General features: G+C 36.0%; 1 protein-coding gene across 1 annotated transcript; it reads right to left on the bottom strand.

Annotated features, from left to right (window-relative positions):
* Nucleotides 1–59: 59 nt before the first annotated feature.
* Nucleotides 60–20,847, bottom strand: KPNA5 (karyopherin subunit alpha 5). Its single transcript, XM_027632042.1, has 14 exons — nucleotides 20,737–20,847; nucleotides 18,782–18,915; nucleotides 16,424–16,525; nucleotides 16,242–16,341; nucleotides 15,382–15,476; nucleotides 14,459–14,590; nucleotides 14,120–14,208; nucleotides 12,605–12,704; nucleotides 10,873–11,036; nucleotides 9,720–9,798; nucleotides 8,670–8,795; nucleotides 7,482–7,609; nucleotides 5,673–5,851; nucleotides 60–3,734 (listed from the first exon to the last, which is right to left on the bottom strand). The coding sequence occupies exons 1-14, from the start codon at nucleotides 20,738–20,740 to the stop codon at nucleotides 3,547–3,549; spliced, it is 1,620 nt and encodes a 539-aa protein (XP_027487843.1). The 5' UTR covers nucleotides 20,741–20,847; the 3' UTR covers nucleotides 60–3,546.
* Between the last annotated feature and the right edge of the window lie 66 nt (nucleotides 20,848–20,913).

Genomic DNA, 20,913 nt, shown 5'->3' with positions numbered 1-20,913 from the left:
TTGCATTTCCTAGTTTAAGAAGCCACACTTACTGAACCACTAAATAAATACGATAAACATCTGTAAAATAGGTTTTATTGGTTTCTGTACGGTATTTGGAGATTTAACATTCCATAATATTGCAAACTACTCATATGTGTTCTGTTACAGTAATGGGCCTTTGGCCTGGATTTAAAGATGCACTATTACTATCTGAAGTTAATATAGGTAATGTAGTTTCCACACATTATATGAAGACATTGTGTTGTAAGTTGCTGAAATTTCTCATTCCAGATTTCAGAGAACTCTTAAGGTCACAGTTGAAGTTCACATACCCATTTTCACACTTATTACAAAAATCTTCAGTTGTACAATTTAATAAATTTAAACCAACCGAGAATTAACCACAGAGGAAAGACAATAGTGCATCTTTACTATTTTCTTAAAGACATGTCCAACAATAAATAGTTTCCAGCTGCAAACTTGTTCTACAGCTAACATTTCTGTGTCAACATTATCACTATTTTCTGATTGCTGCTAGCAACAGTGTTCAAAGCAAATACTAGAAAATTAAAAAGCTGTATGAACCAGTCCTTGGACAAAAGTGCAATGATGAAAAAATTAGATATGATTCAGTGTAACAAGATAAGGGAACTAATAAAAAAATCTTATGCTCTGCATAGTTGCATAGATTAGCTAGTTAGTATTCACATTTAAACGGAACAAATGGTACCCTTTTAATAAAACCAAAACCCTTTATTTTTAAATAGACTTTGTAACTGATGGGGGACTTCAGATTCTGTTAGATAGCAAACTTTAAGACACTTTCATATCAGAATTTTATTTTGTTTTTCTCTCCATATCGGTTTCATCTGTTTAGGCAACATCATCACAATCATGCCCCTTCCTGCAAATGAGTAAAACAGAGTTGACTTTAAGTCATAATCTCTGATTTTATATTGTATGAAGTAAATCCAGTGATAAGATAGGAGAGACCATCCTGTATATTTATCCTTTAAAGGATTTTCAGCACTATTTTTTAACAATTTTAGGGTAAACCAAATGTTGAGTTTAAATAATGATTTTCATTATCCAAAGTTCATCGATTTTAGTTCCCTTTTAAACTGTTCCATTTAAATGTATCAGAGGTATGAAGTACAGTTTATCTAAATGTGTAAAGTGCAGTCACTAACTGTTCACACATATAGAATAATATATTCACACAACTGAAGACATTCCTTCGAAACAAATAGAATACTTTAAATGTCCCCTCTTTTTTTCATTTTCAAGTCTTTCAACCAAGACTTTCGGAGCTCAGATTTGGTTTAAATAAGAGAGGCTTATAAGAGAGGCTTTTCACAGGGTTCTTCAAATAAAAAGCAGGCACAGCTGGTTGTGATCAAAACAAGGTTGTTAGAAACAAAGAAATACCCTGTTACCTGAATAATCTTCTTACATTAGAACAATATTGAAATTCAGCATTTGCTACTAATCTTGGTAGATTTCCATGATTGTTACCCTGTACTTTGATAGATGGGGGATGAAGGGGGGAGCACGTGAATGCAGGAAGGTTGGTGTATGAAAACCTAAAACTATGAGAGTAAAAAGGGTATAACTACAATCACCTAACATTATACGAAAATTTGGCAGCTGTACTCAATATTATCACACTACTCAAAACTGTTGTATGCTGTACAAATCTAGGTTTAAAGTGTCATTTGCTAAAATATCTCATTATTCAGAGTTCATAAAGTAACAGCACTCCTATATACACTTCTTATACTTCTATCTTCCACTAAAGAGACTTCAAAGGGAGGTTTCTTCCCTCCCAGTTACATCTTAGTCAAAACTGACCATTAATTTTAGAAAATTCACTTCAAGTCCCACATTCAATTACAATATAGAATATATTGCTGTAACAGCAAAGTGAAACATCTTAGAATCTTAACTTGCATGTAAAAAAAATTCTAAATATAAAATGGTACTGTAAATGATACCACCTTTAACCTGTATTTTTTCAGTGCATTAAAATATTGTTTAGTGACAAGCACAGTGCCATGGGTGAGTGATTTGAAGTTTAAACTGCAGCTTTTTATGAAGCATGAAATGCTCTCATATGTCAAGGATTTCACTTAACCCAGGAGTTTGATGTTAATACATTAATTACAGGTAACAAAAAATAGCAATACTTCAGAGATAACCCAAAGTATTAATTTCTCCAAACAATATATACTACTAATACACCAGAAACACTACTTATATGCAAGTTGAAGCAGAGTATACATTTTTCTGTATTCAAAACTGTTAACATAAAATATCAGAATTCTATTTCTTTTAGTGTTTAACAGCAAACATGGTATATTGCAGAGCCTAAATATTTAGATGACAATAACTTCTAGTTAGTTTTGGTATCCACATACTTAATGCTATTTACAGTACAACAAACTTTTCCTTCAATTGGAAAGGAGTGATTCACTATTCATTCTTCACTGCAGTATTTCTATTGTCTTAGCAAAAGAAAACTGAATTCGTTAACTTAAGGAACAATTCAAGTGGCGGTAGCATATTTGGTCAAAAAACAACACCTACTGTCTAAACTTCTAAGAAGCTACTGTACTAGAAAGGCAAACAATGTTTCTCAAACTAAAGTGGTGTTACCACATTTTGACAGAAGACAGCTGTAAACCATCTGCTTAGTGACTTGTGCAAATCACCATCTCTGTCATTCATAATTGCAGCATTCTTGTGGTAACTACAGCAACTGCTTCCACTGCAAAGTACTGCAGTTGTGGCTGACTTGTAATGTCATTTAGCAGCTTTCATTACAGAGCCAACATCAAATGACCAGCAAGCTCTCTGCTGATTCCAATTTGAAAACTTCTGAAGTAGTCTTCTTCCCACATAATTCAGAAAAAACTTTTTCATATATTCAGTATTATATCAGGTAATTAGCATTATATACGTATATCTATTATGTCTTTAAATACATTTTATAAATAAACTTCAACAGTGTGTTGTAAAGTAAGTAATGCATAAAAGTTTCACAATTTAAATAAATATTTTTCACATTCCAATTCAGCTTCTTACAAGCTCTTCTTTATTTCATGCCTTGGTTTTGAAGCAATGTTTCTGCTTCAATACAAGAGGTAGATTTGATAAGACTGGGCAAGTCAAGCTTACTGCCAAAAATGCAACTGTCAGTAACTGTATTGCTGATATGAAGTTTGAGACTATATGAAAAATTCAGAACCACTACCTAAAATTCTACCAAGTCTTAGCTTAACAGTTCTTGTTAAATCACATTTAATGCTTTTAGACATGATTACTCACAGTTGTTTTCTGTACAGAGGAGATAATGAAAAACACAAATACAAAACAGAGAACAGTTGTCTCTAACACAATATATGAAAGTGCATGAGCTGCTTCTTCATCTATTTCTGCAAAACATATTCAGCTTTTCCTCTAACTTTGGCCAGGAAGAAAAGACCTCTGAGAAAAAAAAACCAAACAACCAAAACCCAAACCGTACAAGTGTTTAAATTTTATGCTTCTATTCACTTCAGTAGTTTAGAGCTGGAAACCCTCCATCGGAGCCTCCTGCTGTTGAAACACAAACTGCTGCTGACTTTCATCCACCTGAGGTGCAATACTAGAGTCCTCTTCTTCAACACCAAAATAATGTTCTATAAGTTCAAAAGCTTTTTGGTAGATCTCTTGGTTTTCATGCCTCTGAAGAAATTCAATTTTATCAAGTCCTAAATTCAAAATAAAACATTTTCAAAAATCTAGTAGCTTAAATGAATGATGAATTCAAAGAGAAACAGCTTACAGCATGGTACTTCTCAAATAAAAAAATGCAATCCCAAATCATCTCAATTAATTCAGTATCACTGATTGTTAATTTCCTAACCCATGTATTTCTACTTCATTTTCTGCTGTCCAAATCAATTTTAAAACTATGCTAAAAGCATATCGGTTAAACTGGGGAGCAGGCTGTAGTATCTCCAAAGAAACATGCCATGCCTATGAAGAAATTGAATCTATATAGAATTAGGATAGCATAAAACTGTTTGTTACAGCAATTTCTCATATGCCAGTTTCTTTTCTTTTACTCTTTCAGTCTTCCCCAACTCTAAATTGTATCTCCAGTCATGTAGTCGTCACTGGCGCAGTCTGGTATCTTTTTTCAAATGTAACTGGGAGATTTGAAGATATTATCTTTCCAAAGGCTTATCATGTGCAAGCTAGAGGACATAACCTCTCCTCTGTTGGCTGAATTAAATCTTTGGCCGTCAGTTAGGTTGATACAAAATTGCTGGTTAGCTATTTTAAATAATTCAGTTTTCACTTAAATTGGATTAAGGCCAAGATAAAGGCCTAAGTTAAGAGGCAAAAGCAGTGAGGGTGATATAATAAACTGTTTTCCCTTCTTGAACTTATACTCTGCAGCTTCAGCAGCCTATGCCTAAGTGGTAAGGGAAAAAAGAGAACCTAGATATTCAACAATTAAAATTATGAACGAACTCAAAATCTGGAACAGAACAAATTCCAATATAGTATTCAGTGCTTATTCCTCTTAAACATTAAATTGCAAAGTTCTTCAACTATGCACTTGATTTTAGAAATAAAACTCTGTAACAGGCAATTCAGATTCAAAGACTGCTTTACAGAAAAGTCACTACCATCTAATCAGATATAATGTGGTCAACTAGAACTGTTACTAGCAGTTTCTGAAATACAAATGTCTGCCAGTTTTGTTGGGTCAGAGCTACAAAAAAGATAACTCTCCATAAATAATGCCAATTTCATTATAAGCCAATTTTAACACTGATTTTGTTAAATCAAAAGCCTCCAGTCTTGGATTCCACAAATTAGTTTTGATAGTCTGCTTTTAAAACATGGTTCAATTCAACAACTTTTATAAGAAGAAAATACTATCACAAGGAAAAACTTGCTCAGTTTTATGGTCTGAAGTTGATTTTGCTGTTACTGATATTTACTATGCTAAAAAGTGATCCAACTTTGGGAATCAGTAAAACGAACCCTGATCTTGCACCCCTGTTGGTAATGAAACTGTACTAGTCAGGACTATGTATTGACGCCTGAACAGAACAGGCCTACCTCGACAAGAGACTAACCATTTTCTAATGGAATTCAAGGGATAATTGATATGGGGAGCATGGAATGGGGTAATAGGGTTGGGGAATGTGTGTAGTTACTATACTAAGGGTAAGGTGTAAGGGTAAAGGTATACATGTTGCTGTTTTTTAAAATCTACTTCTGCTATATAACTATTTATAAAACTTATAAAAATTAGAAAAATCAAAAAACTAAAAGGACCTTAAGGTATCAGTGTTAAAATTATAAAAATTATATTTAGGAATGGTTGATAAACTTACGCAAAGAATGACTCCAATAGACTAGGACACCTGTGTTAAAATACTTCTGAGAATGTTTCTCTAGGGGGACATTTCATAAACTGACCACAGATAAAACACCCAGATGTTTTCTGTATTTTAACAACTTTTCCCACCATGCTACATTACTTCATTTATGATATCTTATGTCTGCTTATGCTTGAAGTAATTCTTGTAATAAACTTACCCACAAATTTCAAAATTACAATGGTTTTATTTTTACAGTCTGGAATAAAGAAGTTCAGGTATGTAGTTTTATAAGAAGTATTTTCTTACCATATGCTTCCTCTATAAGGGCACAATAAGGATTAATGCCCATTCCATTCTGTTTAGACTCCTGTTCTCCAAGACGCAGAATATTTTCAAGTCCATTTAAAGCCACCTGTACTATTTTTGAATCCATCACGGTGAGGAGGTCACAAAGAGGCTTGGTACAACCTAGTGCTACCAAATACCTTTGTAACAGAAGAAAAACAGAGGGAGGGCGAAAGAAGAACTGATAATCCAGCACGTTTATTCTGACATGCCAGTCTACTACTGTTGGTACTTACTTTTGCTATGAAAAGTGATTGAAACAAAAGAATTTCTAAAACATGCAACAACACAAAGATAAACTTAGCCTGACATGGAATAAATATTACAATTTATCTTAATAAGAAAATTTAACGTGCGTATTCCTAATCGGAGTGTGGAATCCGCAGCCTTTTCAACTTCTTTTCACTTATGATCTTCAGATGGGTTTAACTGAATATAAAAGTTTTACCTGAAAGTTCTTTTCTACGGCAGTCAAAATTTTGTAGTAGTAAAGATATCAAGTAAACATCTTAGATACACATAAGAACACTGGACACTGCTCTGTGCTAACACAGATCACACTAGAAGTCCATGAAGATCTTAGCATCACTTACAATAAAGGGAAGGACATAATTATAAAGAAAAAATAGTGGGATCCTGAGTATCTCATTCCTTTTTCCAATTTTGAACAAAATTGTGTATAAATTTCAGGCAGTCATAACCTGTGTCCCTGTTTCCAGTGTGTAAGTAAAATGAAGACAGCAATGTTTGCCTAAATATAGTTTATTTAGTAGTTTTAAACTTCCTGCAGTTAGACAGTAGTACCTTGAGGACATTAGAAGGAGCCAAAACCTCACGACACTGATAATATAACTATTTTTGATGAGAAACTATTGTTTTATGGTATTTCATGCACATTTACTATGTGTAGAACAGTAAATGTTTGAAGATCCTGAATTAAAATTTTTTAAATGCTAAATATTAAGATTATACAAGTGATCAAATTAAAAAATAAACAAAAAATACCAACACACTTTACCTCTGATAACACTTAGTGGTTATAAGAAAACCAGGATTATTTACATTTTAAATAAATGAACATGCACTTATTGCAACAGATCTCCCAAATAACTGGAAGAGTTATCACACCACTTTCAGTTCTGGTTTCCAAACAATACAGTAATTTTGAATCAGTAATTGAGAAGTTGATTTATAAGTGATGATTATGCTGACAATATTCAGAGAAACCAGAGAGTATTTTATTCTGGCAATTCAAGAAGTCCTGTTTTTGCAGCATATAATACCTACTGACAGTAAAATTTTAACCAAACTCAGTTCTGAAAAAGGAGTTTAGATATCTGCTTTAAAATACTACTTATAGTGAGTTTAAAATACATGTAGAAGCCACTAAAATTCCTGAAGTCTCTCCACAAATATACAATCCCACTGCACAAGTTTTCTAAATGACCCACCCAAAGTTTTCTATTTTCAAACACTGAAACTGTTCATCAACTGTTCCAATTGTGTTTGGCAATGTAATATCAGCTCTGGAAGATAACCCTGTGAAAGCCTTAGGTGTAATACCACTGACACAAAGCAGTATTGGTCAATTTATTAAGTTTGCTGCATGTATTTCTCTCATTTTTCCGAATTTCTATGTTTAGTCCTTGCACAGCTCCAAGAATTGAGGCTATGGTTTTCTTGCTATGATTGTCAAGATTCAAATCCAGAAATCCAAATGCCCTGGAGAAGATACTTAGGCAGAGAAAATAGTAACATGCACAAACTTACCTGATCTGTTCAGGGGTTCCTCCTGATGTTGCATTAGTTATGGCCCACGCTGCTTCTTTTCTGGTGCGAAATTCAGCTTTTTGAAGAATTTCAATCAGTATTGGAAAAATATTTGCATCTATAACAGCCTAAGAGATGAAATTGCAGTATTTTACGATAATTAATAGAGATTTCAAAACACTAATAACCTTAAGTACAAGAGTTAGTGATGGTTGCTGATATAAAAGCAAAGAATATTTTGTTAGAAGGTGCCATACAAACTAGAAATGCTAAACTGAAATTCAGAACTATTCTGACATTGCACTGCAGCAGCCATCACAATATGTTCTTTTTCCATTTCTCTGTTTGTGGTGGACAGGACACTGCTTACTGGATTGGCTCATTTAAAAATCATAAAACACATCCTTGGTTTTTGAACTGAAGATCAAGCCTTGGAACAAACTTTCATTTTAGTTTTGAGGTCTCCATAGAGAGAATATGTCTGTAATCGGAGACTTCATTACATATTTTAAGTTACATCAAGAAGTAACATTTTCATCTCTGATTGATGTAGAAGAGAAAAAAAAATCATATTGAAATATGTCCCCTGATCCAGAATTCTCATTTGTGTCCATTAGAACCTTTTTTTAGGTAGCTCCAGACACTTCGAACAATAGTCAGGATTTTAGTAATTTCCACAAAAATACAACTCAGCACTGATAAAATTACACAGGTTTTTTATCAAAAAAAAAAGATCAACATTCCAAATAGGTCCACTTTTCACTGGACAAATTTATGCGAGACGTTTTGTTTCAACTTTTTAAAAATGTTTCTTATTACTTCAATACATATATTACAATGCAGAATAAAATTATAGAGAATGTAGCAATAGATGATGCTCCCACAAGGAAAAATATAACTCTTCATATCAGATCTAAGAGAAGTATCCTTTCGTTTGTTCTATAAGCATAAGTCAAATCCCTTTGAGAGAAATTTACCAGCTTCACTAGTACAAATCATGGCAGCTATTTTTCTTTAAAACAGTATTTCAAAATTTAGAAGAAAATATTCAAATTAGGTAAAATTATAGACACAACTAAAATAATGCGGAGTCAATGCAGTATCTACACAACTGTCCTCGTGAAGGAAAACAGGTGAAGTAGTAAAATGCAAACAAAACCAACCAAGTAACACATTCACATGCTTTACCTGAATCTGAGCTCTGTTTCCTGCAGTTATATTAGAAACGGTCCAGCACGCTTCTTTTCTGATGGATTCCTTGGGACTACTAAGCAAGTGCAAGAGACAGGGTAATGCAGAGCAGTTTAGAATCACCTAAAATAATTTGAGAATTGAAAATTGGGTTGCACAATATACATATATATATTAAAAAAAAAAAAGAGTATTTTAGGGATGCCTTCAAAAGGTTTTGCAACATGTTTATATTATACAAAGTATGATAGACAACATCCTGCAAAATTTATGTGTTCAATGCTCAAGTGTGTGAACTGACAATCCAGCAATTTCAAAGAATCTGCTTTCTGTTAAGTTCAGACCAAAAGACTTAATAAGGCTGCTTAAGGCTAAAATATGAGTAACTCAAAATAACTGAGAAGTGTACTAGTAATTTGTAGTTATTTGTTGGTTGTTTTTTCTTTTTAAGAGACAAAGGTTTTCTGTGTAATTTCTTAACTCTAGAAGAGAGGATTTTGCTCAGAACTTATGTAATTAACCTTTTTCCTTATTTTGCTTTTACACTAATTCTGTCAGCATCTTGGACACCGTTCTTTTTAAAGCACGACCTGATTGATATTTTCTGCATTGCTTCAAACTCAATTACTTTGCCTAAAATTAAAAAAAATAAATCTTTAGAACAAATTACATCAGTAAGACTACCACATACAAATACCTAGACAAATTGTGTATCACAATTGCTTACAAGTGAAAACTCCGACTGCCTTTAAAGACTGAAAAAGGGGGAACCATAATAACTAACTGAACCCCCAGTAAAGAGGAGGAAAAAAAATGGGAAGCAACAGTCAAAGTACCATACAGGAACAAAGCAATCTCGCATTGCTTTGTTCATTCTCGCATTAATTTAATGTTTAAAATAGCAGCCTAAATTGTCAAATTAATGATAGATTTCTACAGAGCCTCTTTCAGTGACGTATGCAGATATCTGTACTGGACATGTATTTTGTCACAATTTTTACAAAATTCTGTCTTGCCAAATAATTTTTTTTAATCAACTAATCTTACCTGTGTTTGGATATCATCCCCAGTAACAATATTTCCAACTGCTCTTAATGCAGGGGATACCACCTTGTAATCATTATGCCTGGAGACAAATATTAAATTACTTGATATTACCAAGTGTTAAAGTATAATTTTGCATTTTCAGTGAACTACGGTTTCCTTCAGGTGCTAAATTTTTAGTTATAGAAAATACTGCATTACTTAGTACACCTCCCCTCTGTTTAGCCAGGTTTGACTACTGCAAGCCCACAACTGCATTGCTGATTCAAAGAAAGGACATCTCTATGGAACAACACAAGTTAGAGCAATCTATCAGCTCAGCATATCCATTTCACCAAGCTCAAGGGTTACTAAATACAAGACCGGAACATACATCATTCCACATCCACATAAACAAAAGGGGTGTTATTTGGTGTATACTAAAACTTAATAGCCTCCCTTTGTTAAGTGAACTCCCCTCTTTTGTAGGTCAATAATCCTAGAAGCCAGTACACATGAAGTCCATGTTCAGTTGCCTGAGGTGTGGGGGAAGGAAATTACTCACTTGTCCTGGAGCTTCTATGGAAGAGAAGCTCACCTCTTCTGACAGCTATACAAATGAGCTTTTCACAGGGAACTGTGCTGAGCTGTCAATGCTGGGAACTACTATCTATCCCTGACCCACTCTGTAGTCTCATGTGAACACAGGGATTTAGTCTTCCTTTCAAGGAAAATAATGAACCATAAACCAAATATACTGGAACAGTTCAGAAGTGGCTCAAGCCTGTCTCTGGACTTTGTTGAGTCCAAGAACTGCCTATATTGCAATTATATCTCCTAGAAAGGAAAATACAACAGTGACATTAAAACAAAAATAAGATAAGAAATTAATTTCCAATTCAAGTTTGGTCTTCAGTCTTCACCCTTCTATTCCTATATGTATATGAAATCCTGCATTAAATTTTAAAGAATACAAAGGAATACTGTGAAGAAAACTTTTTTCACTGTCAGTCTCAGGAATAATCCCAGGAGCCAAGCAACCTAGCAAGCAGCTTAAAAGGTTTCGGACTGAATTCATGTTCATTGCTTCTCACAAAAATAAAGACTTGAGGTGAGAAAAAAGAACCCAATTTTAATATTAACAGTAAGAGATCTATTTGGTGAAGAGAATACTTACATAAGCAGCTCTACCAATCTTCGACACACTCCAGAATCAATAACAGCTTGAATTTTATCATTGGGACCATCTGAAAGGTAGGAGAGGGCCCAGCAAGCATCTGCTAACACATCTGGGTCACTGCTGAACAACAATCTTGATAAAACATTTAAACAAGGAGCAACCTAGGTTAAAGAAAATATTGCATAAAATTAGGTGTTCCGTATTTTTCAAGTTTCAGAGAACACTCTGCAAAGGCATAAATGTGCAAAACTATTTACTGTCAAAGTACACAAGCTCTTTAATGAATCAGGACCTAGGTGGAACCTAGATATTCAATTCAAACTGGCAAATTGGATCAATTCTGATTCACAGTCTATTTATTTACAGATATTATATTAAGTATATAATTGCTCAGCTTAAACAAAACACATCTGCTTTTACAGGTAAACAGGTGATCAGGAATTACTAATGCTTTTTTTAATCACTTAGAGAACAGAATACCAAAGAAATAAAATTAGGTTTTTTTATTGCTGTTTTTGTAGGAGTACTGGCAGTTACTTGCAATAACCAACTTAGAGTAGTTCACAGAGGACCCAACACTCACCAAACCAATCAAACAAGCAATGTCTGATTTCGGTTCTCCCTGCAGCTGTGCCGTCTGTCCTTATCTCCAGTAATATACACACAGACAAAGCCAAATAAACTAGACCATCTTAACACCATTTGGAACCTGACAGGTTTCTGCTGTACACCTTGGGAATTTCATATTCTTTGCAGAACTTAATTTTTTACCTTACGTGGCTTATGCAAATTCAGCCTCCATTATGTGTCCAACTGGTGCTATTGCAAAGGGCAAAAAGCAAAGGATCTATTCTTATCAGCAGCTGCTTACAGGGCATCCTTTTCCTCTGAAGTTTTGTGTTCAAGCAGCAAGAAATCTTGTTGGTTTTTCTCTACCAGAACAAAACACTACTAAAAAATTTAACTTAGGCAGAGCAATTGTGAGGTAATTGATTAACTGACATCAGAAATCCCCCCTTTCTGTTATTATCTGTTCAAGAATTATTAAATATCATTACTAACTCATGAGGTCAACTTGTTCCAGATCAATGATTAATTAACCTCTCTTTTACCAGCATATCCAACGTTCAGTTTTTTCATGCCATTAACCTTACCAGGAATTAATTTCATATTGAAAATAAGAATCTAAAACTCCTACTATCCTCTACAGTGATCCTGTCTTTATAACCACATACTAGTGAGAAGACAAAAAGAGGAGAGCATATAGGCAAATCACTCCTGTCGTCATACTCTGATTTAACTGCATCTGACAGAGCAGAAAACTCAAAATTTTAATCATGCAGCGTGCACTCGCAATCGTAAAATAAACAAAAAAAAAATTAAAGAAGCTTCGATCATAACTCATATCCTCCAAAACAGTTCTGGAGAAAATACAGCCCCAAAGGGTTTGGTGCTGAATGTATAATTTGTCCATTATTTCACACTAGTGAATGACTATTTGCATTTGACTAACTATAGTCTCAAGTTTTTAGGTGATGGGATTTCATTGTTGATAGGTATCAAAGTAGATGATTTTTCCCAGATACAACAGACGGACGAAACTGTGTGAGGACATTAAAAACATAAAATGGAGTCTATATCCAGATTCAAAGATTCTGTTTGTTATAAAATATTACAAACATAAGTATTCTTTAGCTTCTGATTTCTCAAAAATACTACTTTATTATACCTTACTGAAGTCTGGAGGTGGGTTCTTTCCTCTACAAAGATTTGAGAGAGCCCAGACTGCATTTCTAGTTGTTGTAAGACGATTCGAATTTGTCAACAGCCTGTGAAAGAGAGACAACAATAAAAATAGTAATTTCTTATTAAAAAGTTAAGTAATTTCATGTCTATTATTACCAACACTACTTCAAATCTGGAAGAGAAGTCCTATTACTGGGCACTAGTTGAAATTTATTTCTCTTCGTAGCTTACGGGTTGCAGTCTTACATTTACAGTCTTAAAATCAACTGAATTTCAACAGATTATTTCGTGGGGACATCTCATTGTATATGCATATAGAGTACATGCATATAAAGTAAACCATTGCTTATATGAAAAATCATTCAACTAATTTTTCTGAGGGTCTTTAGAAGGGGTACACAGGATCACTCTCGAGGAGAAAAGACAATGCAGAAAGAATCGTGTCTTGCAGAATATACCACCTAAGGAGTCTTTCTGCTGTGCCTTTTGCAATCGGACATGTTCTATCTCGTATTGGCCTCATAAGCCACCAGCGTGCTTGTAACAAATGTAGAAAGAGCCTTCCTAAATCTTCGTCTGCGAAGCCCAGCCACGATGATGATGATGATGATTAGAAGGGGCTAGGAGATGCGGCCCTCCCTTGAATGAAATTTGATAGTTTCACTCAGAGAATGCAATTAATAATAATAAAAATAATTCCATAAGACAGTTAGACAGAACTTCAAAGACCTTCTAAAAAAATTAACACTTTACTGTTTTTGCCAAACAGAACATGAAAGACTGAATATCTGAAAAATCAGGTTCACTTCCTGATGTGGACCAAAATGTCTAAAACAGTTAATCCTTTAAACCCTTGATGAAGGCAATCACACTCTTCTCTGCTATTTTAAGCTATTTTACAATTTCATTACTTTAAGAGGTAATAAACTGGACAAAATTTTTGTTGTGCAATTTTTTTCCCTGTGATGAAGCTACCTTCCATACCATCGTAAGCATATGTAAACACTGGAATGATACTCCTAATGAAGAGAAATCTTCTAGTGGAACACAGCTCATGTAACAACTACTCTCTCAGCTCATCTCAACAAGCAAATGGATAAATAGGAATACTGGAGCTTGGAGCTACCAAAGGTGGGGAAACCACCCTATTGCCCAGCCAGCTGGAAACACACAAGTGTGAATTAAATCATGTCTTCCAGCCTATATATCCAGAAATCTGGCAACACAGAGTTCTGCACAACACAGACCTTTCACACCTGTGAAATAACACTTCTCTCCTTTCACAAACATTGGAAAGCTTCCAGTCATGGACTATTTAATTAAAAATATGCATGAATCTCACACAATCCAAAACACTAGATTCATAGCAATATAATAAAAAAAGCAGCATTCTCAGTTTAGAAAAAAGCTTATATTCTTTTCCAGTATATTTTAAGTTGAAGTTGACAGTTATCTATACATGTATGCTATAGTTACAGTATTAGTTTACAATACTTACTCCAAGAGGGGTGGTAATATTCCACAGTTCAAAACAAAGTCTCTGCATTCTGCATTATCACCAGCAATGTTCCCAAGAGCCCACACTGCCTTAAAAAGCAAAGCATTCAAGTGAATTTATACATGCTTGCAAATCTACTTTTACAGATAATCCATACTTTCTACAGCAGACATTATAGAATAGAAAAAAATCCATGAGGGAAAAAATACACTGACAGTACATTTTTATCTTTCTAGAGACAGATCAACTGGTAGCACCCTCTCTAACCCTACACACCCCAAAAAAGACATTCATAAAGGAATTTTAAGGAACTATAAAACCCCTCAAGAAATCACTTACTTGCTCCTGTACATCTTCATGTTCTGAACTAAGCAACTTAATAAAAATGGGAACAGCTCCAGTTTCAATTACAACTTTGGTGTGTAAGAAAGTTCCAGATGCTATGTTTGTCAAGGCCCAAGCTGCTTCGAACTGTTGAGGAGCACAAAGATGACCATGATAAAACACTCAGCAGTAAAATTTAAATTCATGAAATACAGTTTGACATTAGAGCTACAGAGGTTAATTTCCCAAATTTTTTCCTATGACACTGAAATGCAATTACTTTTAGAGTACTTTCTATTCAGTAAAATACTTGGCATTGACAAAATCTCTATTTAGTAAGAACCTTCAGTAGCTCCGTTATTTTTGTGTTTTGGCTCACAGCACTAACTGTAAGAAAGACTTCAAATCACTATTAACTAGTAAAAATCCCTTTTGTTTACTCTATATTAAGTTAATTCTTCTGGTACGAATGTCCACAAGGCCTAACTGCCATTCCCATGGGCAAGTAGACACAATTAGTTACTCCTACCGCTAATTAGATATTTCACAAAGATTTTCTATTTCAAACAAGTCTTTCAGTTTTCTGTATTTTTTATTATTTTCTAAGATTTCATCTGAAAAGTACTAAAAAATATTCAACACATGCAAAATATCAGTGCTGATGCTTAATATACAACTCTGCAAATCCTCTTGAACACCTGTTTTCAACACCCAACTATTTGTGCAGCTGAACACATCACTCTAAAGACTACTGTGAAATTCACAAGAGTCAAGTCACAATTTTAGGAGCAATAATTAAAATGTATGGCTTTAGCGGTTAAAAATAATCAAACGTGGTTATTAAAAAACCCCACCAGAACAACATGGGCTTTCCAAAGCTCTTTTGCAAGGTTTCTAAATCCCATTCCAAACCCCCAATCGGTACCAGCCAAACTCACTTGCAGAGTGTAATTCTCACTCCTCTCTAGAAACTTCACAAATCTCTGTACTACTCCTGGTTTTTGTATGACTTCATCTATAGGTGGATTAGGCTCTAGGGAATAAAAACAAACTTATCTGTGTAAAAAGATCAAATAAATTACTTTTTCAGTATAACACAAAACATATATGATCTGCAGTTCTTATCATAAGTTCATTCAACCATTTTATTTTCAAATGAAGGAGTTACTTCTTTTGACTTGAGAAGACTGCAGGATCATCACTACAGAGTGCTACAACTTACTAAACACCCTATTATGTATAATAATGGTAGCAACATACTACTATCCATTCACATGTTAGTAACACAAAACACTGTTCCTTCAACCAATAGTTCAGGCCAGTGGAAGAGCAATTATGATTAGATACTATTTTAAATGACCAAGCACACCTTTGCCTGTCATGCTATACAAATACCAGTTTAAATTGAGACCAGCATGTCTTACAGTCCCTGCAAAAACAAGTTGCAAGTGTTCTTTGGCAGCCATGTAATTTTTCTCCCCTTGATTACAGAATGAGAATCAGCAACTGAATCACTGCAACAATTACACACGTTAGTGTGCAGCTAGTTACTGCCTGGACACCTCAATCAAAACATCCTTGTTTTTGTTATTTTGTCTGAAAGACTTAGCATTAGAATAATGAAGCTTTCTGTATTTAGCCATTAGGTTGGAACAGATTTGGCACAGTTTCTCTATAAACAGAACTAGAAGTTTCTGAAAGCTCTATTTTAAAGTTAAACATAACTAAAGGTTAAATGACTGTAATTCGTAATAAGACAGAAAGAAGCAAATAGAAAAATCAGCCAATATTTCCCTACCTTTAGATAGCAATTTTCTGAATTTCTGAGTTGCTGTGAGTTGTTGATCAGGATCATCTGAAAAAATCATCTGTACCATATCTACTGTAATAACTTCTTCCTAAAAATGCAAGGAAGATTTCTTATGTCTAGTACTATGTACATTAACAGACAACATTCCAAACACACTCTAAAGTATTTACCTCTGGAATAGGTACAGTAGAGCTGACATCAGGATCCTGAATAGGACTTTCTACCATAGATTCTTCATTTCCCGGCAGAGAAACATTTCGGCGTTTAAACAGCTAAACGAAGGAAAAATATTTGGGAGACGTTAGAACTTACCACAGAGTGGGTACTGGTGACATACACCTGAAGAAACACTTTCACCAATACCAGTCAAAGAATTCTAACTATTCACCTTCCTACTCATCCATGCAAAGGGAATCCTACACAAAAGTTTAAATAGCATAAAGGAGAAAAACACTACTGTATCTGTATCTTGACAAACTGCACAGGAAAACTTCAGATAGACATTTAAAAACTGAAGTTCTTATTAGTTATCAAAGATCCATAAATTTTTCCACATGCAAGAAAAAGAAGAAACAGATCTTTTTACTTTGATTCTTTTATCCCTTATAATTAGCATTCACTTTTAAGCAGGAAACAGTACTCTACAAGCTACTTTCCCCGTTTTTAGTTTATAGGTTAAAATCATCAACACATAGCCAATGTTTGTACTTCAGCACACTGCATTCCTCCCCTCAACTGCATTTCACACACAGTTGCAGAAACATTAAACTAGAAACATTATTTTAATATAGCTGGAGAAAAAATAGCATAGCTTCAAAGGTGAACTTTCAAACTATGTAACATTATACATTCTCTGCATCCAAAAATTCCTTTACAATTGGCTGCACACACTACCTATGCTCAAAACACATACCTGCACTGTAGTATTTAATATGCTATGTTTAATGAGCGCCTCTTCATTTTCTGGCATACAAGCAAAACCTTCACAGTGGCCTGTTCTCTTCCAGAAGCCAAACCTAAATTTTTATCTTTATCCCAGTATTACACTTGCAGTTACTGTAATTAACAATTCTAAGCATATTATGTTGGTACCTTTAAATATAAATGACAGAATCTCAGTCCATCGACTAAGATTTCACCTGTAAGCATAAGAATGAAACCACCTACTAAATCCTGATGGTTTTGTCCTCTAGGTGTCTACAGACCTAGCCTTCTGCTGCTGTACATCTCCAAAACTGCAGAAACAACTCCATGTTTACATCTAGCGCTATTTCAAACACAAACCTAAACCAAGGTATTCTCTCCCTTGTTCAACGCACTTCTGATTGGCCATAATCCTGGACACAAAACAACTGCAGAATCTGAATGTAAATAAGGTTTAACTCCATTTAAACCCACAAAGGAAGAAGAAACAACATTCCTCTTCTGGAAGAGAAGACATTCTTTCTAGCACTTAACAAGGATGCAGAAGCTCTTGATGTATAAACTGTTATTGTTTGGTCTATCTACCACTCATAATTTCTTCTTGAACCAAAGTAGTCTCATCTCCTGCATAAACTTGTTCTCCCCACTTCAGGAAGAGCTTCAAAACACCAGTCCAACAAACTAGGATCAAGGAGAACATAACAGTAGTCTCATTGTTACAACAGTCAGCATAGGAGAGGAAACACACGTTATTTTCATAATTTATCTAGAGAGTGTGTAGTACAAAATACACAAACAAAACTTTCAGCAGGAACTATTATCCATTCACAGGTAAATGTTCCAGTATCACACCACTTCTGACTCTTACTTTTCTGGCCCAAACAACTTAAATTCTTTTTCCATGCAGTAGCACCACCTTCCCACTAGATGTGTAAGCATTCCTACCTGTAGATAAGTGCCTGGGACATGCTTTAGGTCTTGGGAGACAATTTCAGCTACTTTAGACCGACCAGAAAAACATACTACATTCCTTACCTTCCTGGTAAGAATCTACTAAACATTTTGCGATCAGGAACTACTACAAACTATTAAATTATACAATGTTCCACATAGTCTGATCACTAAGTGAGGACAACTGCAAATGTTTATATAAAAATTCAGGGACATTAACTGGTAGCCACTTTATTAAGTTACTGTAAAAGACCTCTTGGGCAATTTGCACTATGGTATCAAAGATGAAAATAATCCTCCTCCTTCAAATAGTAAAACTTTGACCCACACTCTGGAAGAGAATGCAAGGTTTCAAATCCTTACTGGAAACAAGAGTATTCTTTCAGTCCAGTCTCACATGTGTAAACCTAGACTAAGGATTAAAGTCTCCTCTGTGTGTCCTAGTGACTTAAAAGGGCTATTTAAAGTTAAAAGTTCACTATTTTATGATGCTATTGAGATATTCCTGGTGCTTCCCAAGACTGCAAAGAAAACAGAGATTCAACTTGGAGCTCTGGATTCTATTCCACGGGATGAATCTGCTCAAGTCCCTTCACATATCTGAATACAGCTTCACAAGCACTGAACAACTAACAGCTCATCAAGATACTTACCTGCTCCTCTCTTTTCTGTTTCCGAAGCTGGATTCCTTCCTCCTCTCTTCGCCTGCGCATTTCTTGGGGATTATGTGCATTATTCTTGTAGCTTTTCATTCTGAAGTTATCTTTACCTGGGCTTGCCATGTTGTCTATTAAAAAAAAAAAAAAAAGAAAAATTACTCCAAAAGGCCAAACTGCACAAGACAAACCTGCCATCCCTTGTACTACAAGAGCAGCAGTTATATATTCCTGCATCTGCTTGCAATACCCAGTTCATCAACAAAAATCTTTAAGGTAGAAATCACAGAAAAATCTTTACCTAGACAGGCATTTCTAAACTGCAGATTAAAGTACAGTTCATCTCAAGGACCAGATACATCATTAAAGGGCATAAGCTACTGTAAAAAGAAATTATGGGTCTTACAAGCAAACTGTAAAACAAAAAGCAAAGACATTAGGCTGCTAAATTTTTATTCTGTCAGCAAGTAAAGAAATTTGCATTTCTCCTCTTATAAAGATGACATTAAATGTATTACTGATAAAGACAAAACCAAGAAGAAAACCTACAGTAATTATTGCTTCGTTTAATATCTTATGGCATTGTTTCTTTACTTTCACTATCTCACAAACACAACAGGATCTAAAAGTTATTCTACATTTCCTTCTAAACTGTACACAGAAAAATATTTTAAGGGTCAGTAGCACCCAGATAGGCATACTCTCACATTCTCTATCAACTTCCATGCTGAGATAATTTGTTTTCAGTTCTGGGTTTTTTGTTTGTTTGGTCTGGGGTCTTTTTTATATCAGCAGCACCAAGGACTGCTGAGCAATAAACACAAGCTACGAGAGCAAAACAGACTGCAGACTTAGGCTGACATCAACTAGATACCCCAAAGACTCAGCTGCCTGTTCCACCAAACATATTTGCTTCACAAGAACCTAAGTAAACTACTGCCATCTCTGGACCACAATGCTAAGTGTGCCACTGTCTAAAGCAAATTTCTAGCAACAGTCACATAACTTTGAGATATAATTTAAAAAGATAACTTTTCCAACAATGCTACTGGGCTTAACTAGTCCTAGAACACAATCCCTTTCTCAATCATTCACACCTTGCTAATTCAGTTGTGCCGATAAAACTGTCAGGCCAAGCAAAGTGTACATTCAAAGAAATACAGTCACCAGCTCTAGAAAGAGTTACAGAAGGTCAGCGGGAAGGAAGGTCTCATAAAAACTGTTTTCAAAAGAAAAAACTTACGAATTTATAGCTTCTTTCCTCCCCCAGGGGTTTTGGTATAGACATCATAAGGGCAAGAAGACTGGCATCCAGATTCAAGAGAGTCTGCACTTCTGTGCTGCAAAACTACACCCGTTTTATCACCAAATTCCTCCACCCACCATATCCTGCATCTCGCCCACCTGCTGTGCCTAGACTAAGACCTATCATGCTACTTTTTTTTTCCCCCTCCTGCCTCCACAATCCTGCCGCCCCCTCCCCGGTCGGACGCTGCCCACGGGCTTCGCACCGGCCCAGATCGCCAGGACTGACCAGTCCGAGACCATCAGGGCTGACCTGTCAGTCCGAGGGGACGGACACCCCCCTACACACACCTCGGCCACACACAGCGAGTAGCGAGTCTCTTCACCCGCGTCCCCAGAAGAAGGAGTGGGAAAGTCCCCTCTATCAGCAGCAGGGGGGGGAAGCGGGATGACGGCAGAGCCCTCTTGACTGAGCAAGCGGAGAACAGCGCGTGACGACCCCGACCCAGTCCCGGCCGAGCTGCCGTGCGGGCAATGCCCAGCCAGAGCCAGAAAGAGACCGGCCTCCGCCGGGGAGCCCGGCTGCACCGGGCACGCCACGCCGCGCCGCCACGCCGCGCCGCCGCGCCGCCACGCCGCCCCGCCCCGCAAGCGGTGCAGCCTCTCCTGCCCCTGCCCGCCGGCTCTTAGCGCTGTTCCGCCCTTACCCATCGTAGCGGAGCCGCCAGGCGCCCACCGCCCTCCAAGCGAGAGCTCCCCGTCCCAGAACGCTCGGCGCCGGCAGCGTATCCCGGGCCAAGATGGCGGCCGCCGCCCCGCCGCGCGCCGCACTGGCTTGGGGGCCGGGCCCGCGGCTCCCGGCAGGCTCTGCGCGGCGCGCGCCC

Source organism: Corapipo altera, unplaced genomic scaffold (assembly GCF_003945725.1).
Source record: "Corapipo altera isolate COAL_440 unplaced genomic scaffold, ASM394572v1 2b, whole genome shotgun sequence".
Classification (NCBI taxonomy): domain Eukaryota; kingdom Metazoa; phylum Chordata; class Aves; order Passeriformes; family Pipridae; genus Corapipo; species Corapipo altera.
The sequence above is the reverse complement of the archived record's forward strand: the minus strand, read 5'-3'. Positions and strand labels throughout refer to the sequence as shown.